A 14,723-nucleotide genomic window follows, 5' to 3' on the forward strand; every position below is an offset into this window, starting at 1 on the left:
CAGACAGACACACACTGTCCATGACGAATATAGTGGTCACTTGATAACTCGTGAACCAATTTAGAGAAATATGATCAGACCAGCAGTGAGGGCCAGCTCGAATGCAGATCTTCTCCTCTCCACCATTGTTCTGTCTTTGCTCCTCTCCACCATTGTTCTGTACTTGCTCCTCTCCACCATTGTTCTGTCCTTGCTCCTCTCCACCATTGTTCTGTCCTTGCTTCTCTCCACCATTGTTCTGTCCTTGCTTCTCTCCACCATTGTTCTGTCCTTGCTCCTCTCCACCATTGTTCTGTCCTTGCTCCTCTCCACCATTGTTCTGTCCTTGCTCCTCTCCACCATTGTTCTGTCCTTGTTTCTCTCCACCATTGGTCTGTCCTTGCTTCTCTCCACCATTGTTCTGTCCTTGCTTCTCTCGACCATTGTTCTGTCCTTGCTCCTCTCCACCATTATTCTGTCCTTGTTTCTCTCCACCATTGGTCTGTCCTTGCTTCTCTCCACCATTGTTCTGTCATTGCTTCTCTCGACCATTGTTCTGTCCTTGCTTATCTCCACCATTGTTCGGTCCTTGCTCCTCTCCACCATTGTTCTGTCCTTGCTCCTCTCCACCATTGTTCTGTCCTTGCTCCTCTCACCATTGTTCTGTCCTTGCTCCTCTCCACCATTGTTCTGTCCTTGCTCCTCTCCACCATTGGTCTGTCCTTGCTTCTCTCCACCATTGTTCTGTCCTTGCTTCTCTCGACCATTGTTCTGTCCTTACTCCTCTCCACCATTGTTCTGTCCTTGCTCCTCTCCACCATTGTTCTGTCCTTGCTTCTCTCCACCATTGCAGTCCTTGCTTCTCTCCACCATTGTTCTGTCCTTGCTTCTCTCCACCATTGTGCTGTCCTTGCTTCTCTCCACCATTGTTCTGTCCTTGCTTCTCTCCACCATTGTTCTGTCCTTGCTTCTCTCCACCATTGTTCTGTCCTTGCTTCTCTCCACCATTGTTCTGTCCTTGCTCCTCTCCACCATTGTTGTCCTGTGTGTGATTCTCACTTTTAAACCCTCTGGTCTGCAAATATGTGTTCTATGATCCTAATTCGCAGATCTGTCATCCAAGCTGCTGGAGCTAACCCAGATATTGTCTTACATAAACTTTTATTTTACATGAAGTCCTCTTCTGTGGCACAACTCTTCTGTCTGCCTACCAAGTTATTGCCTCCTCCCCTCCTGACAAGCCCGATTCTCACATTGGTTATAGTATCACTGTACATGTTCATTCCTCCATTCCCCACAACTTGTGCACCTCAGTGATCGCTCCCAACATTATGGAGTACATTTGTCTTTGTATGCCTCTCCCTAAAATACATTGTTTCTTTGTGTTGTCTGCTACCTCCAACTTTAATGACTTCATGTCATCAAAACATCATGTCATTGATAACTTCATAATGACCCCAACGAGGCTGTCTCCTCAAACATTGACATTCTGCTCTCAGCTCACAGATGGCTAGGAGTTGGATTACGTATTTCATTGCGTGGCCCAGCAGGTAAGCCACTCTGTGAAATGAGTGAACTTAGTCTGTTTCTTTTCCAACACACATCTCCCGAAATGTCAAACCATTCTATACTGAACCTTGCCCTGGCAAACCTTTTCTTAAACTTGTGCTGCTGCTACTCAGCTCCCCTAGACTATTTTGACTATGTGATAGTAAACCTAGATGTATACCGGTATTTGGCAGGCATCAGAGCATCCCAAAGATGCAAAGGTGTGTGGCAATTTGGTTCTTCTCAGAAGAACCTCCTAACAACAGTCAATGTTGGGAATAAAGTCCACTCTCTCCAGTAAAGACAGGTCCACCATCACATCAGCTTCTAATACAGACTGCTCCTAAAAAAGACAACTCTTCTTCACAAGTTCATTCCATCCCTCATTTACCATTTCTGTCTATAATAATCACTTTGGTATACCGATGTGTGTGGTGAGGCTATCATCGGACAAGTATGGACATCGGACAAGTATATCTCGGACAAGTATGGACCAATTTTGTTCATACTTGTCATAAAGGCAATACATTATGGTATATATACGCGCATCATTTTGTTTCATGATGCGATAAAATATGGCCGACTGGCGGCCATTTTAATTGTAAAAAAAACCGATGTTGAACATGTCCTAAACCAATTCTCAGAGATGCATTTACTGATCTTGTTAAAACTTGGCAAACAGATAAGGAACGATGGCTTACATATGCACGTCATGTATTTTCAAGATCAGATCTTATATGGATGACTGGCGGCCATTTTTTAAATTATAAGTGTCCACATGGATCGATGTTGATCAAACTTGGCACAAAGACAATACATGAGAGTGTAGCGGCTACCGCTGGGTTTTCACAATCGCCTTGCACCTATCAAGGACGCGGAGCGATCACCATGCCGGGCTCGTCCAGGACGCCCGGGCAGGCCCGCGCTCAACTTGCCAGGCCTCGGTCGGGACGCCCGGGCATGCCCGGGCAGGCTCGCCCTCAACTTGCCAGGCTGCAGCCAGGACGCTGGGCCACGCCCCCTCTCGCCTTTCCTGGGCAAACGCTCCGGGATAATATGTATATATATTGCTGCCCGATAAACGGGCTTTTCAGAGTGCCTGAGTGTTTGGTTTGATTAAAACAACTCGGATGAATTCCAGCTTTTTGTCGCGTCCATTCTTCCGATCGACGTGGGAGCCCCAGCTCCTTCATTGGTGACCTACCGACATGGACACGGCAGTCGCCCTTAAACTGCCTACCTTCTGGGAGGCTCACGCGGCGGTTTGGTTCGCACAGGCGGATTCCCTGTTCGCCCTGCGAGGCATCACGGCCGACGACACCCGCTTCCACCATGTGGTAGCAGCGCTCGGTTCGGCCACCGCGGCCCGCGCCCTGAGCCTCCTCGAGAGCCCGCCAGCCGCTGACAAATACGGCGCGATTTAGAAGCTTCTCCTCGACGCTTTCGCCCTCCCATCGGCGGAACGCGCACGGCGTCTGCTCGACCTGCCCGAGCTCGGCGACACGTGCCCTTCCGAGCGAATGGACTACATGCTTTCACTGCTCGGCGAGCACTCTCCGGCATTCCTGTTCCGGGAGCTGTTCCTCCGTCAGCTGCCTAACCCGGTACGCCTCGCCCTGGCAAGCACGACGATCACAGATCCCCGGGCCCTTGCCAGAGAAGCCGACAAGATCTCCGCCGCAGGACAGCGCATCGCAGCGGCGACATGGGACCCACCGCCGTCCGACGCAACACCCATGGCGCCCGAGCACCCGGCACGGTCGACGACCGAACTGCCGACGCAATTGGCGGCCGCTACACCGAGCCGACCACCTCCAGCATGACGACCGGGGCCTCCACCTGACCAAGCGTGGTGTTACTATCATGCCAGGTTCGGACAGAAGGCCCGGACATGCCGACCCCCGTGCACCTTCGGCAGGCCGGGAAACGGCCGGGCCGGCGTTCATTACCAGCCATGAGCGCCGGCCACACGGGCAACTTACTGTTCATCACGGATAAAGCGTCCGGACGGCGCTTCCTGTGCGACACCGGTGCCCAACTGAGTGTCATACCCGCCTCTGACCAGGACAGGCAATCCGCGGTTTGCGGCCCCTCCTTGGTTGCGGCCAACGGATCGACCATCCGCACCTTCGGCCCGCGCAACGTCACCCTCTGCTTCGGCGGCCAACGCTTTGCTTGGACGTTTGTAACCGCAAACGTGCCCATGGCTCTGCTAGGCGCCGACTTCCTCTGCGCACACGGACTGCTGGTGGACGTCCAACGGCGTCGTTTAATCAACACCGAAACCTTCAGCTCCCTGGTATGCACATTGATCAGCTCCGCGCCGACCTAGCTGGCATGCGCCGTCCCGGCGGCGAACGAGTTTGCTCGCCTGCTCAAGGAGTTCCCGGCCCTCACGCGGCCGACTTTTTCGGCCGTCGCAGTACGGCATGGGATCGAGCACCACATACCAACCACGGGCTCGCCGGTCTACGCCAGGGCCCGCAGCCTCGACCCAGCTAAGCTCGCCGTAGCGAAGGCCGAATTCGACGCGTTGGAGCACCTCGGCATCGTGCGGCGCTCCGATAGCGCGTGGGCCTCGCCACTGCACATCGTGCCAAAGCCGGGGGGTGGATGGCGCCTGTGTGGTGACTACCGCCGTCTCAATGACGCTACCACCCCCGACAGGTACCCGATCCCGCATATCCAAGACCTCTCCACCCGTCTGGCGGGACGGGTCATTTTTTCGAAAATTGATCTCATACGGGGATATCACCAGGTACCTGTCAGGGCGGCCGACGTCCCTACAACGGCAGTCATCACGCCGTTCGGCTTATTCGAATTCTTGCGGATGCCGTTTGGTCTCAAGAACGCATCTCAGGCGTTCCAGCGCTTGATGGATGGCGTGCTGCGTGACCTGCCGTTCCTTTTCGTTTACCTGGACGACATCCTCGTCGCCAGCACGTCCCGGGCCGAGCACCTCCTCCACCTCCGAACACTGTTCGGGCGCCTCAGCAAGCACGGCCTCATCGTCAACCCGGCCAAATGCCACTTCGGAACGACGGCCGTTTATTTTTTGGGCCACCACATCACCAAGAACGGGGCCGTGCCGCTGCCAACCAAGGTCGAGGCCATCACCACATTCCCGCGTCCCCGCACCATAAAGGCCCTGCAGGAATTCCTGGGAATGGTGAATTTTTATCACCGCTTCGTGCCCCGCGCTGCTCAACTCATGCGGCCCCTCGACGAAGCCCTCTGGGGCAAGCCTGCCAAGCATGACATCGCCTGGTCCGCAGCAATGGATGCGGCCTTCCAAAGCTCAAAGCGGGCCCTCGCCGACGCAACACTGCTCGCTCACCCGGTGCTCAACGCTCCCATCGCCCTCACCACGGATGCCTCCGACTACGCGGTGGGCGCCGTACATGAGCAATGGGTGAACGGGGTTTGGCAGCCACTCGCTTTTTTCAGCCGGCAGCTCCGGCCGAACGAGCTCAAATACAGCACGTTTGACCAGGAGCTCCTCGGTCTACACCTGGCCGTCCGCCATTTCCGCCACCTCCTGGAGGGCCGACCTTTCACGGCGTTCGTCGACCACAAGCCGTTGGTTTACGCCATGGCCAAGGTCACGGAGCCGTGGTCGGCCCGCCAACAGCGCCACCTCTCCGCCGTGTCGGAGTTTACCACGGACATCCGGCACGTCGCCGGCAAAAACAACGCCGTGGCCGACTGTCTTTCCCGGGCCAGCGCGAACGCGGTCCACCTGGGTGTGGACTTTGCGCTTATGGCGGCGGACCAAACCACCGACACCACGGTGCAAGCCCTCCGGGCGGCGGACACGGGCCTCCACCTGGCCGACATCCCCTTCGCGGACACTGTCCTGCTCTGCGACGTCTTCCAAGGCCAGCCTCGCCCCATCGTGCCCGTCACCTGGCAACGCCGCATCTTCGCCTCCCTCCACGGCCTTTCCCACCCGGGCCGGAAAGCTTCCCAGAAGCTGGTGTCAGCGCGATTCGTCTGGCACGGCCTTCGTCGGGACGTCCACGATTGGACCAGCACCTGCACGGCCTGCCAACGGGCCAAGGTCCACCGACACACCCAGGCCCCGCTGGCACCTTTCACCGTGCCCGAACGACGTTTCGACCACGTCAACGTGGATCTGGTGGGCCCCCTCCCCCCGTCACGGGGGTTCACACACCTGCTCACCATGGTGGACAGGACCACCAGGTGGCCGGAGGCCATTCCCCTCGTCTCCACCACCACCGCCGATGTGGCGCAGGCTTTCATCGCCACCTGGGTCGCCCGCTTCGGCGCACCGGCGGACATCTCGTCAGACCGCGGACCACAGTTCACCTCCGAGCTGTGGGGCGCGGTCGCCCGCAACCTGGGGGTCAAGCTCCACCGTACTACGGCCTACCACCCCCAAGCAAACGGGTTGTGCGAGCGATTCCACCGCTCCATGAAGGCCGCGCTCATGACCGGCCTTCAAGACGACGGTTGGGCCGACCGGCTGCCGTGGGTCCTTTTGGGCCTCCGCACGGCCCCCAAGGAGGACCTCCAGGCATCCACCACCGAGCTTGTCTATGGCCAGGCGCTACGCGTCCCGGGCGAATTCGTGCCCGACGCTACCAGTCCCTGGTCCACAGCTCACCAGCGCTCGGACCTCCAGGAGGCCGCCCGACGGTTTGCCTCCGTGCCAACATCCCACCACGGTGACCCCCAGTCCTACGTCCCCCCAGCACTTCGCACAGCGGAGTATGTTTTTGTGCGTCACGACGCACATCGGGGGCCACTCCGGCCGCCGTACGACGGGCCCTTCCGGGTGCTGCGACGGGACGACAAGTCGTTCGTCATCGACATCGGCGGCAGGTCGGACCGGGTTGCGGTGGACCGCCTCAAGCCGGCGCACGTGGACGTCGACCACCCACCACGGGTGGCCCTTCCGCCGTGGCGGGGCCGCCCCCCGTCCACGGTGCCCCCCACTCGACCGCCCCCCACCACACCGGACCCCCTCCCACGACCCGCCAGGGGTCGCTTCGGCCGGGTCATCAGGACCCCCCTCAAATTGACCCTGCCGGTGCAAGTCGATTCTGGGGGGACGTGTGTAGCGGCTACCGCTGGGTTTTCACAATCGCCTTGCACCTATCAAGGACGCGGAGCGATCACCATGCCGGGCTCGTCCAGGACGCCCGGGCAGGCTCGCCCTCAACTTGCCAGGCCGCAGCCAGGACGCTGGGCCACGCCCCCTCTCGCCTTTCCTGGGCAAACGCTCCGGGATAATATGTATATATATTGCTGCCCGATAAACGGGCTTTTCAGAGTGCCTGAGTGTTTGGTTTGATTAAAGCAACTCGGATGAATTCCAGCTTTTTGTCGCGTCCATTCTTCCGATCGACGTGGGAGCCCCAGCTCCTTCAAGAGTATACATATGATATGCAGAAGATTTTGTTTTGTAATCCGACCAAAGATGGCCGACTGGTGGCAAAATTACTAAAACCATGGGGGCTATGACATTTTATGTTTGTTTCTCCTTGATGAACTCTGTCTTCACTCAAATGGACAAAGTTCCAAATCCATCCATTTCTGTTCCCACCCTTTCCTTCATTGCAAAATGTTCCTGATAGCATACGGATTTCTCCAGTGCCAAGGTAGAGGAGTGTTTTTCTCCAGCTGAACTAATCTAATCCTCAAGAACTGTGTTTCAGTCCTATTATACCCTCTCTCCTCTCCCTTTCACAACACCTTCTTGGATGGACAACTTCCTTCATCTTGAAAGTTGCAAACATAACTCCTATTCAAAGTTGCAAAAATAAACATCCAATCAATTTCTTCAGACAGCTACTGGAAGTACATACAGTCTTTGGCCTCACAGTTTGTCATAACATTTAATGGGAGAATATTATCACAAAATTAGCATCAAAGGCTAGTCGCTGCAGCTTCATATATCTAAGGTAATCCTCACCCGCATCATACGTATGGTATATCAAGCTTTTATACGGAGCTCCATGGAGTATACCTCCCACTCTAGGTTGGTGTTCCTGTTCCACACATTTTTTTTTATTTTTTTTTTTTTTGTTTGTTTGTTTTTTTTTTTTTTTTTTTTTTTTTTTTTTGTATACAAGATCGAGGCTCGTGAAAGAGCGAACATTAATCACACAGAAAGACAAACCGACACATAAAACATATAACATCGGGAGCGGTAGACAAGATGGGGAGAGAGGGGGAAGGACACAAACACAACATTTGAGAGCAGGGACCGAGAGACATGGAGACATCGAGAGATCTGAGAGAGGGCGAGGGCTTTGGGGGGGGGGGGGCATGGGAAGGGGGCGGTGGGAGAGGTATAAAACATATGGACACTGCCAGGACTTCCAGGAAAGAAGTTGGAATTTCAAACAAGGTGGATCTGGGGTGAATTAGCGGGGGTAGAAAAGATCAAGGTTTTGGATGGGGGAAGATAAGAGATGGTGGTGAACAGCTGTTTTAAAGACCTGGAGGGAGGAGTGGGATTGAAGGGAGTGAGGGAGTTTGTTCCAGAGGCGGGAGAAAAGAGGAATGAAAGAGTGAAGGTGAGCAGAGAGCCGAGATTTCGGCAGTTTAACCATCAGAGGGTTGCTGGCAGATCTTGTGCGACCTGTAGGAATATTTGGGGGACAGAGCACAGAGAGAGCTGGGGGTGCAAGGCCGGAGAGGAGTCGGTAGAAGACAGAAAGACCACCTACCTGCCTGCGGTGAGTGAGTGAAAGGCCCTCAGAGATAGCTTCATCGCGGGAGATTCCAATAATTCTGAAAGCTTTGGTTTCAACAGCGTGAAGCCGAGCTAGGTGTGAGGCAGGAGCACCGGCCCATAGGGGAGAACAGTATTCCATTGAGCTGCGGATGAAAGCCTTGTATGTGGTGAGGAGCTCAGGTGTGCCGAGGAAGGACTTCGCACGACGGAGGATGCCCAGTCGGCGACTGGCTTTGGAGGCCAGCTTGGAAATGTGGTTTTCCCAAGAAAGATCATGGCAGATAGTGAGACCCAAAATCTTGAGCGACAGAACTTCTTGGAGAGGATTGTTGAGAAAGTAGATGGGAGGGTTGTCCAGTCGATCTTTTCGGAGAGACATAGTAAGAGTGTGAGATTTGTCAGGATTGAAAGACATGTTCCACTTGTTTGACCAGTCTGTGATTTTGTCCAGGTCTTCAGAGAGTGAGGAGGCAGCAGACTGCCGATCTGAGGGAAGAGGAATGGAGCGGCAGAGAGTGGAGTCATCAGCAAAGAGATAGAGAGGATTTTCGAGAGAGTCAGAGAGATCATTGATGAAGACCAGAAAAAGCACGGGGCCCAGAACACTGCCTTGGGGAACTCCAGCCTGAACAGGAAGAGGAGATGAGAGAAACCCATTCAGGGCCACACGTTGACGACGACTAGAGAGGAAGTCCGCCAGCCATGCGTGGAGATTTCCATGGATACCAAAGGAGGAGAGTTTGGTGAGCAGAGCGGGGTGCCAGACCGTGTCGAAGGCACGTGATATGTCGAGGGAGACAGCTCTAATTTCCTGTTTGGCATTGAGGACCTCCATCCATTGTTGAGACAGCAGAAGCAGCATGTCCAGAGTAGAGTGACCTGGTCTGAAACCAAATTGATGATCAGAGATCAAGCCATTGGAGAAGAGGAAAGATTTCATATCCGAAGCAATGATGGATTCCATGACTTTGCTGATAATTGGGAGAAGGCTGATTGGTCTGTATTTGCTAGGATCTGTTTTTGCACCTTTTTTGTGCAAAGCGGTGATGTTGGCTGATTTCCAAGCAGATGGCAGTTGACCTTGAGCAAAAGAGAGGGTGAAGAGAACAGAGAGAGGGTGAGATAGAGCAGCAGAGCAGGATTTTAGGACCCGTGGGCTGATGCCGTCGGGTCCAGTTGCAGAATCAGAGTCGAGGGTTGACAGAAACTTTTCCACCTTGTCAGGAGGAAAGGACACGGAGTCCAGGAGCAGCAGGGTACGACTGGGTATGGTGGGTACAGAGAGGGATGGGTTTGGGACACAAGATTTAGAGGCAAACACAGAGTTGAGGCATTCAGCTTTTTCACGTGCGGAGTCAGCTGTGTAGCCGTTTGAGGTAAGGGAGGGGATGGAGGGGGAACAAACACCAGAAACGGATTTGACCAGACGCCACCAGGATTTGGAAGAGGGAGACAGATAAGAGAGTTCGGTCTTGAGAACGGAGAGATATTGTTTCCTGGCTCTCCTGAGGGTGGACACACACTTGTTTCGGGCTTTGTGAAAGGAAATGAGATTTCCTTCCGTTGGATTTGCTTTCCAGGAGACGAAGGCAAGTTGTTTCTGGGCAACAGCCTCACCACAAGATTCCATGTACCATGGACGGGAGGAAGGGTATGACAACTGAAGACGAGATGGGATAAATCTGTGCATGAGAGAGAGCAATTTACTTTGGAAGAATTCCCAGGATGAGTTGATGTCAGAGGTGGTAGAGATGGGAGACCAGTCCAGATGATTGATGGCTGCTTGAAGACCGTGCCAGTTGCCCTGAGTGAAATGCCAGACTCGTCGACGCTGAGCAGGCTCCCTGAGGATGGTCAGAGAGATGTCCACTTTAACAAGGACATGATCAGATGATCCGATCGGAGCAGAAGAAGAGCAGCAGACATTTTCAGGGAAGTTAGTCATAACCAAGTCCAGAAGAGAAGATGTTCCGTTGACTGAGATCCGGGTCGGGAAATTGACAGATTGTGTCAGTCCCAGTGAGTCGCAGAAGTCCTTTGCTGAAGAGCCATGGCTGGTGAGAGAGGTACCCACACCCAGCCAACTGGCATGGTGACAATTGAAATCACCACATATGAGGAAGAGAGAGTTGGGATGAGTAGATAGAAGTTGGTCCATATCATCAGACAGCGAGATGTAGATGGAGTCATCACTGTTTGGTGGACGGTACAACACACATATGAACAAGAGGTGGGAGCGAAGGGGAAGCCGTAGCCAGAGGTATTCCTGGGGGTGAGGTGGAGAGAGTGCAGTGCAGGGCGAGTGAGGAAGAGAGTTTTTGATAAAGATAGCAACCCCGCCTCCAGGACGAGGCTCAGGTCTATCATACCGGAGGAGGGAGTAGCCCGGGAGAGATACTATGGAATCAGAGACATCATAAAGGAGGAAAGTTTCTGTTAAGCAGATCACGTCTGGTTTGACAGAAGCAACCTGTATGGAGAGATCAGTTAAGTTTGAACGAAGGCCCCGGATGTTTGAGGTCCATACCGTTAATGAAGAGGAAGGGGGAGCATCAGATACAGAACAGGGGGGAGGAGGGGTAGGGTAAGATGTGGAAGAGGTGGAAGAGATAGGGAGAGCTGTTGAAGGTGTGTCAGAGATTTCAGAATAGCTCGGAGAAAGGGAAGGATGGGGCGGACAAAAGGTTTGATGGTGATTGGGTGAGCCACAATGAGGTGTTATTTGAGGAGGGGGAAGAGCGAGGCAGAAGGTTGGGGGAGATGGAGGTGAGAGTTTGAAGGGGGAAGAAGCGGGGAGGACGCTTTGAGGAGGGGGAGTGAGAGGGGGGAAATTGAGAAGCAATGAGGGTGGGGAGATTTGAAGGGGAGGGGTGAGGGGGGAGTTTGGGAGGGAAGGGACAAGGGGAGGGATTTGAAAGGGATGGGATATGGGGAAGATTTGGAGGGGAGGGGTGAGGCAGGAGTCTAGGAGGGGAGGGGCGAGGGGGCGTCTTGGCGGGGAGGGGTGAGGGGGTAGTTTAGGAGGGAGGGGGCAAGGGGGGAGATTTGAAAGGGATGGGTGATGGGGAAGATTTGGAGGGGAGGGGTGATGGGGAAGATTTGGAGGGGAGGGGTTATGGGGAAGATTTGGAGGGGAGGGGTGAGATTGGATTTTTGAAAGTGTACGATTTATGGGAAACGAACATTTATTGCAAAATGAGTTTCTTGTGACCTTCGAGTTAAAAATACGTTTAAGGACGCTGGATGGAGGATGGAGTGCAGGAGAGTTTAGGGAATGTAGAAAAAAGGCACTATAGGAGATGGATATTTTTTTTGGGATGAATTGATTTGGTGAGCAAGTCGAAAGCAGCCTTTTAAAGAAGAAGAAGAAAAAGGTGTTATAAAATATGACGGAATACATAACTTGAGGGGAAAGTGTAAACATTGAAGGTTAATGAGTGAAAACTATCTGGGGAAATGGGGGAGAAACACGTGGTCGAAGAACGAACGAACGAATAAGAATGAATAAACGAATGAGAACAGAGAAGGAAATTTTTTATTTTTTATTTTTTTATTTTTTTTTGTTGAGTTGAGATTTACACAAGGAAGTAGGCTCTGGGTGAAAAGCCTGGGAATACAGAGAACGAAAGTTATTGGATCACAAACGACGGACCGCTGAGAGAAAAACAAAGCCTCAAGGTTGTACAGTGCACACTGTACAAGGCCTCAAGACACGACACGGCAAACAGACGATCAATTTATGAAAGATAAACACCGAGAAACAACCAAAGTTGCACACAATAACTTCACACACCGAAAGATAAATACAGTTTCGACAAAATACAATTGTGAACAGACTTAACTTCGAAAAACGTGGAGACCGTGTGGAGCTTCGAAAATCCCTCCCACCGTCTCCGAGATCTCGCGAGATCGAGATCGATCCCTAACCCTACCTTGGTCATTTTAAGGTGGCCAAAATCAAGGCCTTCCCCAATGTATCTCAAGGCAGGGGGTGGATTCCCCAAAAATGTCACTCTCCCACCCATGGCAAGTTGGTGGACTCCATTTTATACAAGTTTACATCTCTCCTTGCTCCACCTACCCTCTCCTACCTCTACCCCCCTCAAGCCACGCCAGGTTTCACATGTTCATCAAGAAACCCTCATCCGCTCACCCTGCCTAAGTCCAGGCTGGTTGCCCACCTGCATGATTTATCCGCTTATTCTCTCGATTGTGGAATTGTCTCCCTGTGTCTGTCGTCTCTTCAACTTTCATCTTTCAAACATGCTGCCCATCACTACCTCACATGCTAAGCTATCCACACCAATGACTTCTTCTACGCCTGCTGATTATTTCCCATTCTGTTCCTCTTTGGGCCAATCTTATTCCTTTTTGTGTTTTTCCTCCTTCCTTCCTTCCTTCTATGATCATCCCCAACCCTTCCCCCAATCTTCTCCTATGGTACTTTGTAAACCTGCTACCACTTGCAGTTTAATTCCTCCATGAGCTGAGACTAATGTGTAAAAAATATAGACAATATTACATGCAAAATATATGGCCCTAAACTTGTTATTTCCTCCACCACCAAAACTGGACAGAGGTTATATGTTTTCACCCCTGTTTGTTTGTCTATTTTCTGTCTGTCTGTCTGTCTGTCTGTCTGTGAGCAGGATATCTCAAAAGGTTATGGATGGTTTATGACAAAATTTGGTGGACAGGTTTGGCGTGTTACAAGGACGAATCAAATAGATTTTGGCGAATATCGGGACCGGATCCGGATACGAAGTTTATTAATTTTTAAGCGATTCTTCACCATTGAAAGATAGGGCCAAAACGATATATAACGCGATTACATTTTGGTTAAGATCCGGATTGAGACCCGCCCTCTCAGTGGGATCCAACATGTAAATTGTTCAGCACAGCGGAGGCTGTACCGAGTGCTGTTCGTTCTTAAGTGATTCTTCACCGTTGAGAGGTAGGGCCAAAAAACAATAAACAACAGCATGATATTTCAAAAAGTTGTGGACGGATTATGGCAAGACTTGGTGGATGAGTTGGGTAAGTGACAAGAACAAGCCAATTATATTTTGGTTCAGGTCCGCATGCTACTACACTCAATTCTCCAATTCATATATTATCAACACACATCTCATTGAACAATTGCTTCAATCACCGAAACACACACCCACCTTAACGAGCTGAGGTGTAGAGAGACGTACAGATGCCATGAAGCACAGGCGCTGAGTTCCAGATGCAATGAATGCCCGTGGCAGGGTGCTATCAAAGCCATTACAGGATCCTCCTGATGCTGCAAGGAAGTCATGGTGGATCAATAATCTCCCATGAGAAAAATATATTTTCAAGATGACGTCTTACCCTCCCCAATATCCACTCAAGAGAATAACCACCAACATAAATCACTCAGTATTACGTACAGAATCTAATGGTGAATCATGCAATATGCATTTGATCCATTGACAGTTATATTTATATATATATATATATATAAATCATACTTTTTGTCACCACCTGACTTATTGCTGTATTCAGCTTTTCTGCAACTCAAGTTTAAAAGCCATTATAGCCCAAAGTTATGAGTTTGTTTTACCATCGTCATATGTTCTAAAGTGTCCAACGAACTTCACAAACTCGTACGTCGGGGGTTCTTTGGGGTTCAGAGAACCACGTAGCAGATGGCATGAAAACTCCAAGTGGTTTTCCTCTGGGAAGTAGAGATATTTGAGCACAGGTTAGGCGAGGGTCAAACTTCCAAAATGGCGTGCTGAATTTACATATTACTCCCTTTCCACATGGCAAAAGTATCAGTGGAGTCCACTTCATCATTAAACAATCACCACAAAGGCTTTAACATTTGTGGCTGTGTTCCTTAGAGCAGAAAATGTAATTATCCAGGCACTCACCATTGAGGTAATCAGGCACATCTTCACTGGCTGGTAATGTGTGTGATGATAGCAGTTTGTAAATGGCTGCATGTTCTTGATCAGGGAGGAAGTTCAGCAAATTTTGATCGACCAAGTCTGCCTGCACATATCAGCACAGCAGTCAACTGTGTGGAAATAGGGGGAGGACAGGGTTTAAGGGGAGAAGGCTGGCAGAAGGGAAGTGGTGGGGCTAAAGAGATGCAGCCTTCATCATTTATAAATTAAGGTACCATTTCCTACAATCCTCTTTGCTGGAAGCTAGGTGACTAGGCAAAAATGTTGTCTGCTTCTTCTTTCGTATGAAGCGCGTGGCTGCAGGTAGCATCATTTGCTGCGGCGTGGCAGTACCGCTGACACAATTCCCCCTTTAGGTTAGAACAGGAATATGGAATTTTGCCACGGTGCCGATTATGGCTTTCCTACTCTTCACGAAGGACACTGTAGGATCTATAATGTCCACCAGCTTATGCTGGCAGACAAGACATTCAGTTTAACATCCATCCAAGGAACCCGCACACACATTGATGAATCTCCCTGTCTGCTAAACACCAGGATCACAATTTATAGCT

The 14,723-nt window shown here is 51.6% G+C and overlaps 1 protein-coding gene across 3 annotated transcripts in view; it reads right to left on the reverse strand.

The window, feature by feature from the left end:
- Positions 1 to 14,723, reverse strand: part of LOC137426438 (circadian locomoter output cycles protein kaput-like) — a 225,003-nt gene that overhangs the window by 60,395 nt on the left and 149,885 nt on the right. For all 3 annotated transcript variants that reach the window (XM_068114990.2, XM_068114981.2, XM_068114996.2), the window contains 3 exons: positions 14,134 to 14,254; positions 13,821 to 13,934; positions 13,402 to 13,520 (listed from right to left, as the gene is read on the reverse strand). In XM_068114990.2, coding sequence (XP_067971091.1) covers positions 13,402 to 13,520; positions 13,821 to 13,934; positions 14,134 to 14,254 — 354 coding nt within the window. The remainder of the gene's footprint in view (positions 1 to 13,401; positions 13,521 to 13,820; positions 13,935 to 14,133; positions 14,255 to 14,723) is intronic.

Source organism: Myxine glutinosa, chromosome 1 (assembly GCF_964187855.1).
Source record: "Myxine glutinosa chromosome 1, kmMyxGlut1.1, whole genome shotgun sequence".
NCBI classification, from domain to species: Eukaryota; Metazoa; Chordata; class Myxini; order Myxiniformes; family Myxinidae; genus Myxine; species Myxine glutinosa.